At 53.0% G+C, this 20,714-nt stretch overlaps 3 protein-coding genes across 4 annotated transcripts; 1 reads left to right on the top strand and 2 right to left on the bottom strand.

Annotated features, from left to right (window-relative positions):
- The first annotated feature begins 120 nt into the window (after nt 1–120).
- Nol3 (nucleolar protein 3) lies at nt 121–5,071 on the top strand. The gene is made up of 4 exons (XM_042700896.1): nt 121–265; nt 3,926–4,228; nt 4,375–4,704; nt 4,794–5,071. The coding sequence occupies exons 2-4, from the start codon at nt 3,934–3,936 to the stop codon at nt 4,799–4,801; spliced, it is 633 nt and encodes a 210-aa protein (XP_042556830.1). The 5' UTR covers nt 121–265; nt 3,926–3,933; the 3' UTR covers nt 4,802–5,071.
- Nucleotides 5,072–5,309: 238 nt separating this feature from the next.
- Nucleotides 5,310–14,198, bottom strand: Kiaa0895l (KIAA0895 like). The gene is made up of 7 exons (XM_042700861.1): nt 14,115–14,198; nt 10,084–10,707; nt 9,859–10,002; nt 9,454–9,586; nt 8,364–8,669; nt 8,175–8,272; nt 5,310–6,497 (listed from the first exon to the last, which is right to left on the bottom strand). Exons 2-7 carry the CDS (start codon nt 10,648–10,650, stop codon nt 6,333–6,335), a joined length of 1,413 nt encoding a protein of 470 aa, XP_042556795.1. The 5' UTR covers nt 10,651–10,707; nt 14,115–14,198; the 3' UTR covers nt 5,310–6,332.
- Nucleotides 14,199–14,665: 467 nt separating this feature from the next.
- Exoc3l1 (exocyst complex component 3 like 1) lies at nt 14,666–20,344 on the bottom strand. 2 transcript variants are annotated; one of them, XM_042700753.1, is made up of 14 exons: nt 20,188–20,344; nt 19,864–20,003; nt 19,496–19,671; nt 19,202–19,421; nt 17,787–18,399; nt 17,592–17,709; nt 17,336–17,461; nt 17,135–17,235; nt 16,825–16,935; nt 15,766–15,895; nt 15,514–15,636; nt 15,224–15,379; nt 15,009–15,133; nt 14,666–14,896 (listed from the first exon to the last, which is right to left on the bottom strand). In XM_042700753.1, the coding sequence occupies exons 2-14, from the start codon at nt 19,907–19,909 to the stop codon at nt 14,707–14,709; spliced, it is 2,235 nt and encodes a 744-aa protein (XP_042556687.1). In that variant the 5' UTR covers nt 19,910–20,003; nt 20,188–20,344; the 3' UTR covers nt 14,666–14,706. The 2 variants fall into 2 exon arrangements, with proteins under 2 accessions (XP_042556687.1, XP_042556688.1); XM_042700754.1 differs by having other exon boundaries at nt 19,864–19,916.
- Nucleotides 20,345–20,714: the final 370 nt, after the last annotated feature.

Below are 20,714 nucleotides of genomic sequence, written 5' to 3'. Positions count from 1 at the left end.
ACGCCCCCCTCTCCCCCCCCCCCCCCCGCCGCCCCCCATTCCCGGCAGCCCTGGCCGCCCCGCCCCTTCGCAGCTGCTGCACCGGTCCCCACCCCGCCCGGCCCTTTCTGCACTGTCATCTCCTGCCCGGCATAGGCTCCACCCGAGTGCCTGGGGCCTCTCCAAACGCTCGAATCGTGACTCCCTCTCCACGCTGCAGAGGCAGGGGAGGGAAGGGAGACTGAGCCTGCGACCCGCGCCTCACCAGCAGCAGCCGCGCTCTCAGGTCTGTGGGCCCCACCCTTCCGCAGCTCCCAAGCTCCGGGACTGGGTGGAGGGGAGGAGGTCAGCATACCCTTTGCGGTCGCACATGCGCAATGCTACCAGAGGCCCACGACCCTCAACTCCCCCGCGACAAACCTCATGCTTAAACCGGGGTCCTGGGCCAAACTGTTTTGCGTCTTGCTATCTAGCGCTCCCAAGAAGCATCTGAGCTTGTCCCTTGAACTGGGGGCAGCGCTGTTACTTCAGTATTCACCTTAGAGCTATGAGAACTTCCATGGGAGGGCTCAGTCCAGCCTAGATCTTTGCTCCCCCCGGCAGGACAAATGGCAAGACTTGGGGTAATGGAGGAGTCAGCTGATATGAAAACAACTTAGGATTCAGGGAAAAAGAAGAGACCAATCCAGTCTGCACCTTCCCTCTCTGGCCACAGAAGAGGACCTTGTCTCCTCTCCCTTCCAGTGCCTCATAATAGAGGATGCTTTCCCTTTCTGAGCCTTATATTAGGGAAAGTCTTTGGAAGCCTCAGTGAGGAGAGCAACAAATCATACCCCAATGAATTGTCAAAGTCACTATATTAAGGGCGGAATGGAATGGGAAGAAGTCAGTGGTACTCAGAAGGACTGGTACAGGAGATAAGGTGAGAAGCACTTTATTGGAAGTCACGCCTCACAGACATGAAGGAAATGGGGGGCACAGGTGGTTTTGCTTTTTGCTCAGTGGCCTGGGACTGACATTGATATGAGAGGGTGGAGGGGGAACCTTTGGGTATGAAGTGGCCAGGAGAAAGTGTGACATGAGGGAGTATTGGGAGAGACACAAAGGCAACATGGGGGTTACCACCCAATGGATCAGGAAAAGAGGTAGAGGAGGGACTTTAGAAGCTTGGACATTAAAGGAATCTAGAAAGATGCCACGTGACCAAAAGCTAAGGCAAAGGGAATGGACAGAGGTTGTGAGTAGCCTGACACCTGAAAAGAACCTCATTTATTTTTATTTTTTTAATTTCAATTTTATTTGGATTCAAGATCTTGCACTTACTAAGTGGGCACTCTACTGCTGAGCCACACCTCTAGACCTTTTTTGCACTGGTCATTTTTTAGATAAAGTCTAGCTTCCTGCCCAAACCTTCTCCTGAACAGTGATCTGCCTATCTCTCCTTCCCGTGAAGCTAGTATGACAGGCATGTGCCAACCCATCTGGCTATTGGTAGAGAAGGATCTCAAGGGGCTGGGAAGGTGGCTCAGTGGTAGAGCACTTGCCTTGCATGCTTGAGGCCCTGGGTTTGATTCCTCAGCACCACATAAGAAAAAAGCCGGTTTGATTCCTCAGCACCACATAAGAAAAAAGCCGGAAGTGGCGCTGTGGCTCAAGTGGTAGAGTGCTAGCCTTGAGCTGAAGAGCTGAGGGACAGCACCCAGGCCCAGAGTTCAGGCCCCACGACCGGACCAAAAAAAAAAAAAGAAGGATCTCAAGAACTATTTTTTTTTGCCCAGGCTTGCCTTAACTTGCCACTTCCCTATCTTTTCCTTTCAAGGAAAGGATATAGGAAAAGGATATAGGATTATGGTATGAGCCACTGAAACCTGGCTTGACATTGCTTCTTTTCTTCCTTCCTTTCTTTCTCTCTCTCTCTCCGCTCTCTCTCTCTCTCTTTTTTTTGGGGGGGGGAGTCAGTCCTGAGGCATGAACTCTGGGTCTGGGTGCTATCCCTGAGCTCCTTTTGCTCAAGGAGAGCACTCTACCACTTGAGCAACAGCATCACTTCCAGCTTTTTCCTGTAATTTAATTGGGGATAAGAGTCTCAGAGATTTTCCTGCCCAGTCTGGCTTGGAACCACAATCCTCAGTCTCCTGAGTAGCTAGGATTATAAGCATGAGCCACTGGTGCCCGGTTCTGACATTGTGTCTTAATGCCAGGTGCCTTATTGCCTAAGCTAGCCCACCAAAGGGTATAGTGCTTAGTTGGTAATAAATGGATAATTCAGATTGATTTCTACCTACTTCCTACTTTTTTTTGTCATGAGACTTAACCTCTAGGCCTGGGCACTGTCCCGGCGTTCTTCAGCTCAAGGTTAGCGTTCTGCACGTGAGCCACAGTACCATTTCTGGTTTTCTGGTGGTTAATGGGAGATAAGAGTCTCACAGACTTTCCTGCCCAGGCTGGCTTTGAACCGCAATTCTTAGATCTCAGCCTTCTGAATAACTAGGATTACAGGCATGAGCTACCAGCGCCAGGCTCTACTACCTACTTTCTACTACTATTTAGTAGAGACAGAACCAAAATGAGAGACTCGTGAAAGGAAAACAAGTTCAGCAAGCATTTGTTGAGGCTTTCATGAGCTAGGCTCTGGGTATTTCTTTTTTATTTGTCGGTCGTGGGGCTTGAACTCTGGGCTTGGGCGCTGTCCTTGTACTCTTCAGCTCAAGGCACGCCCTCTACCGCTTGAGCCACAGCACCACTTCCGGTTTTCTAGCGGTTTATTGGAGATAAGAGTCTCACAAACTTTCCTGCCCGGGCTGGCTTTGAACCGAGATCCTCAGATCTCAGCCTCCTGAGTAGCTAGGATGACAGGCGTGAGCCACTGGTGCCTGGCTGGCCCTGGGTATTTCAAGATGAAGTATGAAATGACTTGAGTTTTTCCACCATCAGCTAGGAGACAGTTGAGTCTCTGGTGATATCAGGAGATATCAGGAGGATTCAGGTATCCTGACTCAGGTGCAAAGGACCCAGGAAAGGCCATGAGACTACATTGGGTTTGCAACATGCGGTAGTAAGGATGCAGGGACTGGGCCTGTCCTAGAAAGTTAGATTTCAAGGTCAGAAGACCTTGAAGGTGAGAAGAGCTGCAGGAGGTTCTGGGCATTTTGTGCTCTGGGTCAGAGAGGAGTAGAGGAGAGGTTACAGAAGCTTTGATGATGAGTTCCCCAGGGTACAGACAAGAGGTAAAAGGTTAGACTAAGTGAGGGATATTCAGTAAACTAGAAGGGACTTGACATAAAACTGTAACCTCAGAATCACTCCTAGTTCCTTTTATTTCCACTCCAGTACTGGAGTTTGCATGTGTTAGGCAGGTACAGGATCTTGTACTTGCTACGCAGGCACTCTACCACTTGAACCACACATTCAGTCTCACCTTTTTCTTGTTAATTGGAGATGTTGTCTCTCAGACCTTTTTACTTAGGCTGGCTTCAAACTGTGATCATGTAGATTTCAGCCTGCAGGAGGGACCTTGGAGGAAGGGTTGACACTTTAATATTAAGGAGGAGGACCTGAGATGTGAAGTGACCAAGAAAAACAGCGTGACATGAGGGAGTGAGCTACCTGGTGTCCTGCTCCAACCCGGGGTTCTGCCTTTTTTGGGGGGGTCAGGAGGAGGAAGCCGGTTGGGGAAAGAGGAAATTGGTTTGGATAAACTGGTTCTGAACTGGTGGCTACTGGGATCTGCCGGCTACTGGGGTTCGGGAGAGAGGTCCTGACCTGTCAAAGACAGGAGGAGGAGCCTGAAGAGACTGGACAGAAGAGGAGGGAGGACAAGGAGATCTGTACTGCGGTCTCCACGTGGGGTTCTGCGGAGCCCTCTGGCTGCTGGGGTAGAAGTGAATTTAGATCACAGCTGCCGGTGATCAGGGCCCCACGGCTCCTCTACACCTCTCCCGTGCAGCCGCAAGGATGGGCAACGCACAGGAGCGGCCTTCGGAGACCATCGACCGCGAGCGGAAACGCCTGGTAGAGACGTTGCAAGCGGACTCCGGGCTGCTGCTGGACGCACTGGTAGCGCGGGGAGTGCTCACCGGGCCCGAGTACGAGGCGCTGGATGCACTGCCTGACGCCGAGCGCCGGGTGCGCCGCCTGCTGCTGCTGGTGCAGAGCAAGGGCGAGGCCGCCTGCCAGGAGCTGCTGCGTTGTGCCCAGCATGCCCTGCGCGCGCCGGATCCGGCCTGGGACTGGCAGCACGTGGGCCCCGGTGAGTGTGAAGGGGTGGGGCCTTGTCAGTGCAAGGGCGTGGCCTGTGGGCGGAGCTATGACTATATGGTGGGCGGAGTCGGGTCTAGCCAAGTGGTAAGGCAGGACCTTTCCACCAGTAAATTGAGATACCTCCATCCACTCCAGGCTACCGGGACCGCAGCTATGACCCTCCCTGCCCAGGCCACTGGACACCAGAGGCACCCAGTTCGGGGACCACATGTCCTGGACTGCCCAGAGCTTCAGATCACTACGAGGATGGGGGTCCAGAGGGCTCAGAGGCAGTTCAATCCGGAACTCCAGAGGAACCAGAACCAAACTTGGAAGCTGAGGCCTCTGACAGTACTGAGCCTGAGCCAGAACCCCAAATGGATCCGGAACCAGAACCAGAGCCTGAATTGGAGCCAGAGCCTGATCCAGAGCCTGATCCAGAGCCCGAGCCAGGGCCTGAGCCTGAGGAGGGAGACGGGTCCGAAGGTGTGAGGCCACCCAGATCTCTTTCAGGGTTTGACTTGGGAAATGGAGAGCAGGCTCTGGTCCATTAACCATATCCTTTCTTTCTCTAGATTCCTGAAGGCCAGAGTGCTGACCTAGTGTTTTCCCATTAAGCCCAAGCCTGATAAGACCTGGAACCCAGCAGAGCTGGATGTAATACCACCAAGGCTCCATCGAGCCTGTTGGAAGTGAATAAACTCCAGAGGGTAAGCCTGGACCTGGGCTTCCCACGAGTCTGGCTGTTTTCACAGAACTGAGGGGGGGGGGGGTATGTGTGAGCCTACTGACCCTGACAGATCTATGCCCCACCCTCTCCCACCAAGTTTACAGTTACATTCCAGCCTCAATAAATTGCCCAAGCTTTGTCCTTGGAGATGCCAGATCTAGGCCCCTAGTTGGATGAGGGCCTGACTACTGGGCCTCACCAGCCCGCTCCATGATGTAGAGAATAGGGGAGACTATTGTTCACTTAGGGTCTTGAGAAATGAAATAACTTGGAAAGACCTTGAGGACACAGAGACCACACACATCATTACAATTGCTGTTTTAATTGATTTCTCTCCCTGAGAGCTCAGGGAGGGTTCTAACTAGCCACTGGCACACACAAGGCATTCTGTACATTTCCATTGACTAAGAACTTCCCAGCTGTGGTTTCCCAGTTCTACATAGGACAAGCCTATAGTAGGAGTGGGACTGACCAACTTCACACGGCTGAGTCTGCAGTGAAACTGGAAGCAACAACCAGCTCTGTACCTCTCCTGGTCCAAGAAGGGCTCAGGATTTAACAAACCCTAGGGGCCTGCCTTATAGGCTTGATTGTAGCTGCTCACAGACTAGCCCAAGTTCTGCCAGAGACAAGCTGTGAGAGCATGAGACAGAAACATCAGAAACTGGTGGGGTGAGTGGGAACAGGGCCAGGTGAGCTCTTAGGCTAGACTCACAAGGCCTGACACCCAGTGATACGTATCTCTGTGTGTATGTAATGAGAGTGGGGCTTAGACTAATTGGAACCTTCCAGGAGTGGTCTGTCCCTTCCAACCTCAAGAAGCAGAGCACATAAATATGGATATATACATGACCAGTGAGAGAAGCAAAATGCTGAAAGCAAGCCCCAGACCAGCTGGGTCGCTACTACCAGAACTCCTGCCCTTCGAGACTGTATACAAGCCAGGACCTCAGGCACAAGCAATAACCCTACTCCCAACCTCCACTAAGACCCAGTGAGAGGTAGGCAGCATGAATGCTGAATGAGCACCAAGGGGCCAGGTGGAGGAAGAGATTGGAATACAGGATACCCAAAGCCATCTCATGCAAGAATTGAATTTCTATTCCCAAACTACCCCATGTCCTCATGGATGCTCAGCTCCCTTCTGGCCCCAGGCCTCTTCTCAGTTCAGTCGTATGCCTCCTGATACTGGCCCATAGGCCCCAGTAAAGCTAGTGAGACAAAAACTTTTAGACATTGTCTTGTCCTCCCAGGATGCTCCTTGGCCTCCCAATGCCCACAAGAAACATCTAGGCTGTGGAAGCACAGAGCAGACAGCTTCGTGTTCTGGGGGCCAACCTAGAGACCTCTGTCCAGGGCTTCTGCTTGTTGCCCTCAACCAATATCACTCAGGCAGCAGACGGCCTAGCTCTGCTTCATCCAGCCGGTTGGTAGTCATGATGTACTCTAGCTGCTGCCTGTAGCGTTCCAAGTCCTGCATGAAGTGAGGCACACGGGTCTTATCTAGTACTCCATAGGGCCGCAGATGGTCCACATCTTCATAGGAGACCTGTAAGGGAAAGAGCTACACCTCAGGGCTAACCAGAGCTCCCTGACTTTCTACCAGCTCATCCCAGCTCCACTCACGTAGAGCTCCCGGGACTCCTCCCTTCCTGATTCATATTTATATTATGTATCTCTATGCTCAAACCTGGATTTTGAGCTCTCTCTCTCTTCAGTACTGAGAAGTGAACCCAAGGGCTTGTGCTTACAAGCCAAGTGTTCTACCATGAGAGCTATACCACTAGCCCTTTTGTTTTTGAAACAGGATCTCACTACATTTTTCCAGGGCTGGTCCCCTGCATGCCTCCTTTCAACACCTATGTTTTCCCTACAACCCTACCATCCCAGCCTATCCCCTCACCTACAAAGGTGTATCCAATTGATCCATGAATCTTCCCACTCTTGAGCCACAGTGCCACTTCCGGCTTTTTTCTTTTTGCTTATGTGCTGCTGAGGAATCAAACCCAGGGCCTCATGCATGCAAGGCAAGCACTCTACCACTGAGCCACCTTGAGTACATTTCTTTTTTTTTTTTCTGGTCATGGAGCTTGAACTCTGGGCCTGGGCACTGTTCTGAGCTCTTCAGCTCAAGGCACTCTACCACTTGAGCCATAGCACCCACTTCCAGCTTTTTCTGTGTATGTGGTGCTGAGGAATCGAACCCAGGGCCTCATGCATGCAAGGCAAGCACTCTACCACTGAGCCACCTTCCCAGCCCCCACTGAGCCACCTTGAATCTTACTTCCCTACAGGAAATGCCGGAGTGCCAGCTTATGCCAGCCCACCTCTTCACAGTCACCCAGTCAGGTTCTAGGGAGTGGACCAGAACTCTCACCCTCGCTCCTACTCAGTGTAGCCACTGAGACAAGGAAATTCTACTCTTAAGAACTCTCCAGTTTGCCCCCTTCCTTGCCAACCATGGCCACTCACTTCCAGGCAAGGCCAGACTACCAGCTAGCTTCCTCCTCTTGCTTCTGTACTCCTCTCTGCAGGCCTCTCTTTAAATCTCCCTCCTAACCTGGCTCCGGAGTTTCACGCCTATAATTCTAGCTACTCAGGAGGCTGAGATCTGAGGATCAAGGTTCAAAGCCAGCCCAGGCAGGAAAGTCCATGAGACTCATCTCCAATTAACCACCAGAAAACCAGAAGTGGCCCTGTGGCTGTAGTGGTAGAGCTCTAGCCTTGAGCTGAAGAGCTCAGGGACAGCACCCAGGCTCAAAGTTCAAGATCCATAACCTCCCCCCCCCCCCAAAAAAAAAAAAAAACCAAACCAAACCAAACAACTCCCTCTTGCATGACCTCCAGGGGGCGCCCTCTAAAGCATCCCTTACAGTTCTGCCGAAAGCTCTTCTAGCTAGCTGCACGTTCCACTTTCCCCCTCTATTCCAGTGTAGTATAAATGCTCAGTACCAGGGACTGGGTTCCTAGCCATTTCCCCAGGACCTTTCCCCAGACCCTTTCCCCAGACCTGCACTTGGTTTGGAATGCTCACCTCCTTTGAAATGCAGTATCTATACATACATCTGCAGGCTGCCAGGCAGTCATTTCCGCTTCTCCTCGACCCACACTCCGCCCACCATTCAGGCCTGGCATCCAGGCCTCAATGGAACATGACTCCGACTCTGGGGAGCAAGGAGAAGGGGAAAGCTGGCTAGGGCCTGGGAAGACCTGTATAACTCCTCACCTTGCCCAAAATGGTCAGCAGCCGGAAATCAATGGTCTGGCGATGCCTCAGAATGCGCACAATGCCGTCCAGGTACACTTGGTCCTTGCTGAAGCAGCCTGTGAAGTGGGGATCAGAGAGAAATCCTTGCCTGGAGCACTATCCGACACCCCATCCCAGCTCAGGCATTCCCCGGGCTGCAGCACCCACCAGGCTGGGAGGTGTCGGTCTGGCCCCGCTTGGCACGCACGCAGTACTCCCAGCGCACATTGGTGTCCTGCACGTAGCGCGCCAGGTCCTGGAAGAGCTGGCGGAAGGACATGTGCGCGGCGCGGTGGATGGTGTAGTAGAGCAGGGCTGCGCGCCACAAGAACGGCTGCTTGCGGAACAGCACGCTGTGCAGGCTGGCCAGGCCCTCCTCCGTGGGGTTGGCTGGCCGAAGACCATACTGCAGCCGGCCCTCTGCACTACGCCAGGGCTGTCTAGCGTTGTTCACGCCCCGCAGGTAGTGGGTACCTGCGGGGAGAATGAGGGGGAAGCAGCACTGGGCGGGGTGTCTGGAGCACCCAGCCTACCTAGGGGACTCTTGTGTCCTCCTGTCCCCAAACTCAGAGCGTGCCCATGAACCCCGGACAAACGCATACTCACCCAACCCCAGGCCCTCGTCGGGTGAACTTGCATCCACATAGATGACTAGCCCCCCCCCCCCACCCATCTAGAGCTTTCTCCCTCCTCTCTTCCTTTCTCTCCACCAAATACATGCTGCCCCCTAGACAAAAAGAACACAGCCAACGACACCCCAACATTCCCAGGGCCCAAACCAATCATTTTGACAGGCATGGAAATGCAGTCAGAAAAACCACCTCTTGCCCAGAGCAATGGCATGCTTGCGCAAAAAGGAAGAGTGGTTAGCCTGGCCTTTCCCCTCCTAAACTGGGCTTTGTGTGGTAAGCTATTCCTAGAGCCCAGCTTTCCCACCCTGTAGGGCCTACTTGCTGGCTGGGCTAGTCAGACTCTAAGGAGTTTTCCTTCTGTCCCATCTGGGTCTCAGCAGCCTTGCCCCCATTGTCAAGGGAAATGGGATAGAACTGGAGAGAAACCCAAAGAGCAAGAGTGGGAGTGAGGCCAGAGAGTGGGCAGGCATTTGCTGGCCTACCTCTGTGAGCAAGAGGGAGGGAGGGGAAAAGGCCTGTCCTCCTCCTCCGGAGGGAAGAGGGAGAAACAAAGGAGGGGGTGACTGGGCTCCCCTCACCCTCCCAACTCTCAGCCCCCTCTCATCCCAACCCACCCACAGCCTGACCTATCTCGTGTCGCAGCATGCCCTCCAACCAGTACTGGCGGGCTCCAGTCAAGTTGATGGCCAGGGTGGGTCGGCTGTTCTCCACCATCATCACTGCCTGGGATAGCAGGTCCTCACTCAGCTGTACCACAATCTGCAGGTGGCAGTGGTGACAGGCTGAGCCAAGGCTACCAGCCTCAGGGCTGATATACATGCAGTCTCTGTCCCCCCATGCTTCAGGGCAACCAGGCTAGACATTGGCCACCCATCCTTTTCCACTTCTCCATAGAGCCAGCTCCCACCTCCCTGGGGCAGGGGCAGACCTTCGGAGGCACAACTGATTAGGTGTGTAGTTGGGCCTAGTATCTTGAAGTAGCCCAATTTGTGCCATGTAGAAGAGGGGTCTTGAAAACAGGGCAAGCTCACCTCCCCAACACAGCCCTCCTTCTGCATGTATTTGCGCACAATGGACCAAATCTGGCACTTGGTCAACAGCTGGCCACCCGTGGAGGCCTCAAAGTGTTCATAGGTGCCAAACTTCTCCAGGACAGCCTCAATGATGCCAACAGCCTGCACATAGAGCCACAGTGGCTGGTCAGGCCAGACCCCTTGGGTGGTTAGGGCAAGGTGAAATGGGCAGACTGGACTGACCTGCCGGATGAACTGTCCAGAGGCTTCGCGGTATTTTTCCAGCACAGCTGTGGGCATGGGCTCCTGGTACTGGAACTGTGGATTGTAGGTGTAATTGGACTGGAAGAACTTACTCCGCTCATGGTCCATATTGGTTGGCCGAAGAGCCACCAACATGCAAGGGCTCTTGGACGTACCATTGCTTGCATCTTTTCGAGTCTTAGCAATGTGGGGTAGGGAGGCCGCAGACCGCAGGGTGCCTCCACCTGGGTCTAGTCCTCGCCTGGATGAGGCCAGTCCCTGGGTGCCACGGCCTCGTCCACCAACACTATTTACATTGCAGATACTCTCGCTACGACGCATGTGGCCACGGTGGTCCGAGTGCTGCTTTGAGAAGGTCTGCCACTCAGTTTGGGGCTGCAGTGCTGGGGGCACTGCCAGAGCAAGAGGCACAGCCAGCGACTGAGGCCAGGAGCACAGGGGTGGCCCATCTTGGTCTGAGGGCTTCAGCCTATGGCTCTGGGACAAGGGACTGGGCAGGCTGAGGGGGGCCTGCTCATATACCTGAGCCCCTGAATCCAGCACCATTCTGTCCTGGGGGTTGCATCCAGCCGGGTTGTTCCAACTTCCCCACACTGCCAACCTCTGAGAACACAGAAGGCCATGTGGAGACCAGCATGAGTAGATGTAGTCAGAGGAACAGGACACTCTGTGTCCACCCCCTCCCCTTGTTAGGCCCCATGTGAGCCCAGGATCCGCTGCTACCCCAATCCAAACACTTGCCCCGGAGCAAACCAAAAAGAAGAGCTATTTCATATACCTACCTAGACAGTGCCTAATGCAATCCCTTAGCCTGGGAGCTTCAAGGAGCAAGGACTGAGCCCCTAACCTATAGTTCTAATCTCTGTGCTCAGCATTCACCCACTGTGGGAGCTCACGAATTGCAGCCTCAGCTACCTGGACTCATCAGTAAGTGAGAGAACTCTAGGAGCTGCCTTCTACCTATAGTATCTTTTTGGCCCTGCCACCTGGTTTTACCCATAGCCTCCTGCCAAGGTGACCTCAGTTTGAATGCCATAGTGCCAGGCCCCACCTGACATGCCCTTTCTCTCCTGTGGGCCATCTGTTCAAATGCAAATTAGAAGCTGCTTTTGGGAAGCAGAAGGAAACTTCAATAAATCCAAGCCAGTCCCTGGTGTGCCCTTTAGCTGAGGCATCTTTCCAGTGGTCATCTAAGGCCAGAGTCAGGGCATATATCCCTGATTCTGCAGAGACTGAGACTGACTGGAAGCTCCAGCCTTCCAGCTCCCTTGCCTGCTGGGGAACTGAAATTCAGCGTTTCTCCACTCCTACATCATCAATCACTTCCTCGTCATTGGATTCTTTCCAACAGCATAAACATATGTTATTTCTCTTTCTTAAACACAAAACAAAACAGAACCTTCACTTGAACCCACACCCCCTCCAATTACCATCCCACTGCGTCTCTCTCTAGGTGTTCCTTATAGCACAATGCCCTGAGTCACATATACTCAGTCTCCAATTCCTGCTTTCCTGTTCTTTAAGTTTGCTCTTGTTAGGCATGTGTTCCCCCCACACTCCATTCACATTGACCCAATCAAGGTCATCTATGATCTTCATATTGATCAGCAGTGCTTGGCTCAATCCCTTTAATGTACTGTCCATTTCACATTTCAAACACACTAGAAGTTAGTTCTCCTCCCACCCCACTGGCTGTTCTTTTTTGGTCTTCCTTGCCAGTTACCTGTCATTCCCATCTGACCAATCTCTCAACATTAGCGCATCAAGATGTGTCTGTGAGAATCTGTTGATCCTCACTTCATAGTGATCTCATCCATGATCATAGAATTTTTTGCTCTGTTGCTGGGGATCAAACCCAGGTCTTTGCAAAGTAAGCATGCTCTCTACCATGAAGACACACCCCTAGCCTTCTCATGGCTTTAAGTATATTAAACACATTGTTTTAAAATCTATTTTAAAAAATTAAACACTTTTAAAAAAAAGCAATTCTGGTGTTTGATCTTAGGATCTTGTACTTGTTAAGCAGTCGCTGTAACACTTGAGTCATTCAACCAGCCCCTTTTTACATTGTTATTCTCGAGATAGGGTTTTCCTTTATGCCAGGGCCAACCTCATCTGCAATAGTCTATTTGTGCTTCCCTTTGTTAATAGGATGACAGATGCATGCCACACTGCTCAGCCACTTATTTAGATGGACTCTCACCAACTTTTCTTCCCAGGCTTTTCTTGAACTCTGATCTCCAATCTCTGCCTCCCAAGTAGATGGTATTACTGGTTTGAACCACCATGCCTTCCATAAACTTTAGACCAGTGTTGCCAGTTTTAATACAACATTTTTACATTTTTACTTGACTAAGGGACGTCTCAAACTGAAACATGTTCCTTATCCAAAAAGGGTCCACCTCATAAAATGACATGAATCACTGTTTCACTTTCTTCAAGTTTCTGCACAGATACTATATTATCAGAAAAGTCCTGTACAAACCTCTGTAGAATAGTAAACCTCCTCTCCCCTCCCACTTTTCACAGAATTATTATTCTGGGAAGCAGTTTTCACTCTGAAGAGTAGTTCCATAAATGTTCTCTGTATGGTATATTTGAATGGTATATTTGTGTTCTTTCCAGGGTTCCAGACAGGGCTTATCCCATTGTAGGTACTCACAAATAATGAATCTGAGCCAAGGGCCTGTGGCTCACACTTATAATCTTAGCTATTCAAGGAGGGTGAGATCCAGAGGATCGCAATTTGAAGCCAGTCCTGGCAGAAAAGTCCTCTTGACTACATCTCCAAAATAACCAGCCAAAAGCAGGGTTGAGGGTATGTCTCAAATGACAGAACACCAGCCTAGTAATTGTTAGCCCCTGATTTCAATCTCCAGTATCACACACACACACACACACACACACACACACACACACACACACACAGTGCTTTTCAGAACTGGAATCATTCCTTCCAGCATTGTTTCTCCATTTCCATCTAATCTTCCTTCACCCCCACCCACCTTCCACTCTGACTAGTGTCCAGATGCTTGAAAAAAAATTTAGGTCTTATTGTTTTAGGAAGGGGATAGGAAGGGAAGGGAGAGTAATACAGGGGGTGAGATTAATTGGAATGCATTGCTTACATATGCGGAAAAGTCTCAATGAAATTCCCCTCCCGTATAACTAATGTATATTAATAAAAAGAATCAGTATGAGTATTGCAAAAATATATTTAAGATATAAATCAGTATGAATACTGCTAAAAACAAAACAAAACATTTCAGGCCTCAGGCTTAATTCCCTCGGCTAACTATACACATTCCTGGACTCCTTACTGGTCTCTAGGCTGCATCTGAACCAGTTCCTACCATCTCCCCTTCTTTCCCTCCACCTACCTCCACAAAATTACCAGAAATAACCTTTTTCTTCCACGTTTCAGCTCCTTGCACCAAGGAAACCATGGCAATGTCTCCTTGGGGAAAACTCTTAAGCATTTTTCAGGGTTTGGTTTAGGCCTCACCTCCTCCGGGAAGCCTTCCTGGCGTTTAGGGGGTCCCAGTTTCTCGATGGCTTCTTTGCTTCCCTAGGCTGTCATTGTCGGAGCCTAGGTACATGTCCTCCAACATGACTCAAACTCCCCAAGGGCAGGGACGGGTCCGATTCACCCTAAATTCCAAGCACCCAGCCCTGGATGCAGAATGAATGAAGGCTAGAGGAGGCGCCCCAGCCTGCTGAAGGCGGGGTCTGGTGACGAATGGGAGGGTGTGGCCTGCACCAATAAGAAACCCTGGGAGAAGTTAACGTAAAAGAGCTGCCAATGGGAACCAAGAGACCCGGGAGGGGCGAGACCTGCAGCCAATAGATGGCGGGAAATAGGGTGAAGGGCGTGCCCAATGGAGGGTGGGGCAAGAGGACAATGGAGTTGGGAGGGGGAATTCTTTGATAGACCAAAAGGGGTCGCGTCGCGCGCCTTGTCTTGGCCTTTAGAGTGGAGGGATGGTTTGGTCCGCGAGCCGCGCTCCCACCTGTTTCCTCCTCTTCTTATCGTCCGCGTTTTCCGCTCTGCAAAGCCGGTCGCCGGCAACCCAGCCTGCGAGAGCCAACACAGGACGCACGCCCTCGGGCGCGCGCACGCTCCCAGGAGGGCGCGCGGACACCGTCTGCCTCTGCCACAGCCAGCGCCTAAAACAATTGTGGTCGGAGCCAGTCGGAGCCAAGAGGGCGGAGTCCACCACACTACGCCCACGGGCGGGGTTTGTTCTAGACACGCCCCCTCCGCGGGTTTCTAGGTTTCCAATGCTACTGTAAGATGGGAGTCAGGGCCGGCGAAGCACCAGCTCTTTGCCCAGGCATGGACACGTAGAGGAGCAGTTTGGGTACTCAAGGATAGGCCTGCGTACTCCGCAGCGCAGGCGGATGTCAGGGTAGACAGGGCGCTGCCGGTGTACTAGGCCTGCAGCCTGGATAATTAAGTGATGTCTCTGTGCAAGGACCCTTTGACCGTCACAGTCGCCTCCGTTTCACCACCACCTTCACACACACTCCCACCTTTCCCCAACACACAGAGATTCAGGCATATGGAGGAGGCCATGACTTTATTCTGCTGGTTGAGGAGCCTCAGGAGCAAGGGCCGGAGGGAAGGCAGGAGGAGAGCGAGGGCGCGGGCGCCGGCACCAGGCTGAAGAGTACTCGACGGCCGGTGGAGGGCGAGGGCGGCGGACCGGCCTGCAGGGAGCTGAGCGCAGCCTGGCGCTGCTCCCGGGACACGTCCCCGCGCAGGTCCAAGAGGGCGGAGATGTGATCCTCGCTGCAGGGTCACCACCGGGAAGCATCAGGCCCCGCCCCTTCTCTCTGGAACTTACTCAATTCCTCACATCCCCCGCCCCCCGGCTTCTCCATCCCCACCCCCACCCCCGTACCTCACGTCGGGAAATTGTTGCCGAAGGCCTGCCACCTCGAGGCCAAGCAGGGTAGGGTCGCTGAGATTCAGCAATTCTCTCAGCGCGAGCAGCACGGGTGCGCAATGCACGTTCTCTTCCAGGCCCTAGACACGTGTGAGCAGAGTTTCACCATGGCCCCCTGGGTTCCCAGCCGAGGGTCATTCCATTGTCTGCCCGGCCCATCGAGTTCTCACCAAACCGAGGAAAAGCTCCTTAAGCTGAGCGGCGTCGTGCAGCAGGCGCTCGGCCGCCTGGGTGCGCTCGTCCGCGCCGCGGCACACTAGACGGCCCTGCATCAGCGCGCGCAGGTATTGCAACACCACGGTGCGCTCTGCCTCCGCGAGCAGCAGCTGCAGGCGACAGCGGGTGGTGATGGTGGTGTCCAGATCGCCTTTCCCATCCGAATTGTCCCCTCCGCGGGCTTTCCTCTCGCCGCCTCTCTTCTCCTCTCCGCTCCCCCCCCCCCCCGCCCCGCAACACACACCTGAGCTGCGGGTTTCCTCACTCGCCAGAAGTCTTGGCAGAAGCGCGACGTCTGCTCGCACACACGGTCCAACAATTCAGAGCTCGACAGCCACCGGCGCGAGGGCAAAGCCTCAAACATGGGCTGGAAAACGTACAGGGCGGAGATGAAGCTGTAGAAATGATCCGGATGCAGCAGTCCCCAGAGATCCTGCCATACAGTCTGATTCTCCACCTCCCATCCCCACCCATCCCGACTGGAAGGAAGCCTCACCTGCAACTCCACCTGCAGCTCCTCCAACACTAGACGGCAGATCCTCCTCTGCAACTCGTCCAGTGCGCCTTCTACCGGAGCCAAGATCCCTGAAGCGACTCCATCGGGCAGCAGGACAGACAGTGAAGAGCTGGACACACCAAAAAATAAGACTTCAGGACCAAGGCCAAGGCCCGCGCTGTCTTCAGGGTAAGACCGCTCTGGCGCCACCTTGTGGCGCAAGTGTGAGGCGGGAGCGGGGCGAGAAAGGCGGTTCCGAAGGCTTAGGGTACTACTGGTTAGAGCCTAGGCTAGGCTATGCGTGATCTATGAACTAGAAAGGGACCTGCCTCTAATACGCATTTGACTCTATTCACTTAAGTCATTATTTCGGTTTCTGTTTCCTCATAAGAAAGGGAAGGGTGCTAATCTCTGTCAGGAGGAAGTGGGGGAAAAAAAATCAAGAACATGACTCCCAAGAAGGGAATTCTTTTCTTATTTTCTTTAAATCTATAACCTCAGATGTTACCTGGCACAGAGTAGGGCCTGTGAATATTTGTGAAGGTACTAGTAATTGGCATCATGTGTCACTGTGATAGATATTTCACATGCATTATTTCATGTGATTTTCAGACTATTACATTAATGCCCACATAATATTAAAGAAAAAAAAGCGAGGCTGGGGGAGGAGGGGCAGGTGGATCACACCTGTTATCCTAGCTATTCAAGAGGCTGAGGCCTGAGGATGGTGATTCAAAGCCAATTCAGGCTGGAAAATCTATGAGATTCTTATCTCTTATTAAATAAAAACACAAACAAAAACAGAAGTACAGCTGTGGCTCAAGCCTGAGAACAAGAGCTTAGTGACAGTGCCCAGGCCCTGAGTTCAAGTCCTAGGATTGGCAACAACAAAAAAAGGGGGGGAGGGGAGTGAGACGTAGGTAACTCATCCAATGTCATACAACTAGGAATGCGCAGAATTAGGACTGGATTCTCCCATCAGCTGTGTACCCATAGGTGCCCCCAATGTGAGCAGGATCCATACACAATAGGAAATCAGTCCTTGGGGACTTTGGGTACCTCAGTGCTGATTGGTGGTTGAAGGCAGCCAATAGGTAAGGCACATAGTGAGGAGCCAGGCCTTCACCCCGAAGGTGGTCTCGGGAGAAGCGGATCAGAGCGTCACTGAAGCTGAAATGAGCAGAGGAGCTTCCTGGACTTTCTGCTTCTGTGGTGTATTCACCACCCCAGCCCTGGAAGGTTTACCCCATTTCCAAGTCCTCATCTGAATAAGCCCTTTCCCTCTGGTTACACTATCCATTCAACACCCCCACTTTGAGTTGCTGGGGAGCAGGCTTGGGAATTGTGAGTGGGTCCTTGCGTGGCAGACCTCCTCAGGAATGTGCCCAGTTCTGACAGGGCCATGCTGTGCACCCGCTGCTGCAGTGATTCACTGACCATGTTGGTCACACGAATGTTCTCAGCCAAGATCTACAAGCAGGGATGCACAATCATCAGCAAAGTCCCAAGTCCTGCTCACCTCCCTGTTCTCTGTGAGAGTTGCCCTCTTGCCTGGCTATTCCTCACTTACCTGGAGTACAATGGCTGGCATTGGTGAGTGGTAAAAGCCAGATGAGTCTGTATTGGGTTCCTGCTCCCGGCCCCACTCAGCAACCTCCCCATCCAGAGCTTTCTGTAGCCACTGGGCCACACTTGCCTAAGAGAAAGGGTGATGGATAGCAAGCTGTAGCAGGGTACTTGCTGAGGTGGGTAGACATTCAACTCTGCAGATAAAGGACAGAGCTGATCAAGGGCAGAGCATCTATATCCTGAACCCAACGACTTACCTGGACTTTGGCCACAAATGTTGCCTCCAGCTGCTCAATGTTCTCCAAGGTCAGGAGGGGCTCCAGCTGGGACACATCAGCCTCCGGCCCCAACTCTAGGTTCCCCATCATTTCCTTTCTGCAGTGGGTGACTAGGTGTCACATGGAGGCCCAGCCTTTCATCCTCCCACTTCTCCCACTTCCAAAGACACTGACCCGGGGTAGATGTGCAGTGCCCAGTGCAGCAAGGCGAAGGCGTCAGCAGCTCCCAGCTCAGGCCCTGCCAGGAGTTGCTGCAGGCTGCGGCGCAGGCCACTGTGCAGGGTGTGGGCCCAGAGCTGGACTATATTGTAGTGTGGTGGACAGCAGGGGGCTACTAGTGCCTCTGCAATGGCCAGCTCGGCAGGCAGGGCCACCTGCAGACCCTCCAGCCACCCTGCAAGCCCCCCTGGCTCTGGCAAGACAGCTGTACCGAAGTGGATCCGCTCTAGGCCTGTCTGTAGTGCCTGGAGACATCGCTGCCGCCAGTCTCGGGGAGCCTGCCCCAGGGGGGTGGTGCGTCTAGCTTCCACTTCTGCCACACGAACAGCAGCCACCAGCAGGCCTGGGTCCTCTTGTGCCAGCTGCCCTGCAGCCCCAGCAGCTGCCTCCACAGCCTGGCCCAGTGCTTCAGACAGAAGGCCCAGCCCCTGGAAGACTGGTAACTCCAGCCCCCCGAGCGCTCCCCATGTCTCCTCTTGCAGCTGCTCCAGCTCCCGCAGGCTCACATATGCCTCCAAAAGTCGTTGGGCATCAATCAGGGTGTGTGTATGGGCCACTGCAGCTGGCACTAATGAGGGAGAGGAGACAGCCTCGAGTCTCAACAATGCAGAGACTCTGAGGCTGGGTGATATAGAAAATATTTAATAACTACTACAGCATTGGCCAATCTGGAAGGATCCAGACAAAAGACCTTAAAGCCTGGTGGGCCAGGTGTCAATTGAGCTGATAGAACATGAAGAAGTCAAAGATGGTGGAAGAAGGCAGAAGCATGGCTCTAATTGCTGTTTACCCACTCTGTTAGGAGACGATTCACATACACACATTTATGGCCAGTCAGCTATAGAAGTGTGTGTGTGTGTGTGTGTGTGTGTGTGTGTGTGTGTGTGTGTGTTAGGGATTGAAGTCAAGGTCCTAAATAAGCTTGAGCATGTGTTCTACCACTGAGTCACATCCCAGCCCTTTCAAAATATAACAACCACTGGGCAGGAAAGTCCATGAGACTCATCTCCAATTAACAACCAGAAAACTGGAAGTAGTGCTGTGGCTCCAAGTGGTAGAGCACTAGCCTTGAGCAAAAAGAGCTCAAGGACAGCACCCAGGCCCTGAGTTCAAGCCCCACAACAGGAAAAAACAATTAACAATCAGTATGTGTTAATAGCCATACTAATGGCCCATCATGATGACTCAAAGGAACCCAGGATGAGCAGGTTTTTCACCCTGTTAAATGTGCCACTTGAAGCTTGGGTTTCTGGGAAGTCTGGTGCATCTCTCCATGCAATTCCATATCTAGTATTTTTCTTCCTAAGAAAAATACTTGGGAAGATTGACTGTTGGAATCAGAGGTCCAACCAACGTTCCTAGACACTCACCTGCCTGCAGCCTGGGAAGCAACTGAGACAGGACCTGCAGTTGCTTGTGCTGAGCAACTCGCTCCCGAAGGGGCTGGAGGATCTTGGAGGCCTGGGCCAAGCTCTGGAGCAACTCATGGGCCTGACTCAGGGCCTCATGAGTTTCCTGTACAGCCTCTAGTGCCCGAGCCAACTGCCACACTCCAGTCTGCACACCTTCCAGGTAAGACTGCACCACTGACTGGGGAAAGAAGTAACCAGTGAGGCCTGGCCGGCAGCTCACCCCACCCTGCCACCCTGCTGCTCCATGCCCACCTTGATGCGTGCTTCCAGGGAACAGGTACGTTGTACCTCACGGCTACGGTACTGGCTTAGCCTAGCCAGCTGCTCTGGCCGGTAGAAGATGCCTGAGGCCCACTTTAGCGCTGCGCCCCTGGCCAGCTGCTCCGCCCTCTCCTGCTCCGGCCATTCGGGCCACGGACAGGAAAAGCCTGGGCAGCCATGTCAGTCAGGGAGAGCCCCCGGCCGGCAAAACTGCTACCCTTCTGGATCCTCAGCCCTTCCCCCAGGATAGCATTCTCCTCCCTCTTCTCTAGTCAGACCTGGCAGGGAAGGACCCAAGCCCACCATTCCCAACTTCCTCGGCATCGTCTCTCTCCCTGTCCCTGCCATTAAGCTCATACCAGGGGGAAGTGTGGGCTGCGTTTCATTTTTGGCTTCTGAGTCCATGGCCGGCCTGGAGGAATGGAGACGAGGTGGGATGGTAGTGAGCTAGAGTAGGCAGAGTAGATGCTCCTGTGGGCTGTGGCTTCTGTCTAGGTTCCTTTGAGAAAGAGGAGGGAGGTTCTTGCCCAGCCCTCCCCCCCCTCAGGAAATGAGAGGGAGGCCTTGGCCTACTAGGGTTCAGGGCTGTGTCCCTGCAAGATAGAAGTGAGGCAGGTTGGGGGTTGGGGGCACAGGCTGTTCCTGCTCTGAGATGCCCAGAGTCGGTTTGATACAGAACTTACCAGACTTGACCAGACGTCCAGTCCTCTGTTCTCTGCAGAGATCCTTAGCCTTGAGAAGGGCCCTGTCCCTCAGCAGAGCGGGGCACGCCCTCACAGATCACAGGGCCAGGGTGACTCCAGCCACACTGGAATACAGAAGCAGAATTCTTCTCCCCAAGGAAGCCTCTCTCCCTCTTCCCAACCCAGAAATCCCTTCCTTCCTCCCTCCCCCCTCACTCCAAGCAAGAAAGGAAGGAAGCCGAATCTCTGGCACTTTATTCCCAACAGGAAAGAGCATCTGGATTGAGGTGGGGAGGGTTGGACGCCACTTCCCGATGAGTGGGGGCAGGGTCATATTCCCTGTATCACCCAAGTCCTGACTGGCCCACCCAGGACCTCTTAGTACTGAGAACACAGACATAAGCACATCTGGCCTCAACTGGGGTAAAGGGCGAAGTGTTCAGATGTGGAGGTAGACATAACAGTATGAAGACTGTGCCAATGGGCTCCTGAGAGGAGGTGTGTACCTCTGCAGAGGCGAGATCACC

The sequence above is a fragment of the Dipodomys spectabilis genome, unplaced genomic scaffold, assembly GCF_019054845.1.
Source record: "Dipodomys spectabilis isolate Male_0828 unplaced genomic scaffold, ASM1905484v1 ptg000273l, whole genome shotgun sequence".
NCBI lineage: Eukaryota > Metazoa > Chordata > Mammalia > Rodentia > Heteromyidae > Dipodomys > Dipodomys spectabilis.
The sequence above is the reverse complement of the archived record's forward strand: the minus strand, read 5'-3'. Positions and strand labels throughout refer to the sequence as shown.

Bases quoted from the DNA above. Each gene is read 5' to 3' on its own strand.
- Nol3 (XM_042700896.1), top strand. From the start codon at position 3,934: ATGGGCAACGCACAGGAGCGGCCTTCGGAGACCATCGACCGCGAGCGG. The intron at 4,229-4,374 runs GTGAGTGTGAAG...CATCCACTCCAG, and splicing joins CTGGCAGCACGTGGGCCCCG to GCTACCGGGACCGCAGCTAT.
- Kiaa0895l (XM_042700861.1), bottom strand. From the start codon at position 10,650: ATGGTGCTGGATTCAGGGGCTCAGGTATATGAGCAGGCCCCCCTCAGC. The intron at 9,587-9,858 runs GTGAGCTTGCCC...TGCCACCTGCAG, and splicing joins AGGAGGGCTGTGTTGGGGAG to ATTGTGGTACAGCTGAGTGA. The intron at 8,273-8,363 runs GTGGGTGCTGCA...CCCACTTCACAG, and splicing joins GACCGACACCTCCCAGCCTG to GCTGCTTCAGCAAGGACCAA.
- Exoc3l1 (XM_042700753.1), bottom strand. From the start codon at position 19,909: ATGGACTCAGAAGCCAAAAATGAAACGCAGCCCACACTTCCCCCTG. The intron at 17,710-17,786 runs GTCAGTGTCTTT...CACCCACTGCAG, and splicing joins GCACTGCACATCTACCCCGG to AAAGGAAATGATGGGGAACC. The intron at 15,134-15,223 runs GTGAGAACTCGA...ACACGTGTCTAG, and splicing joins AGGAGCTTTTCCTCGGTTTG to GGCCTGGAAGAGAACGTGCA.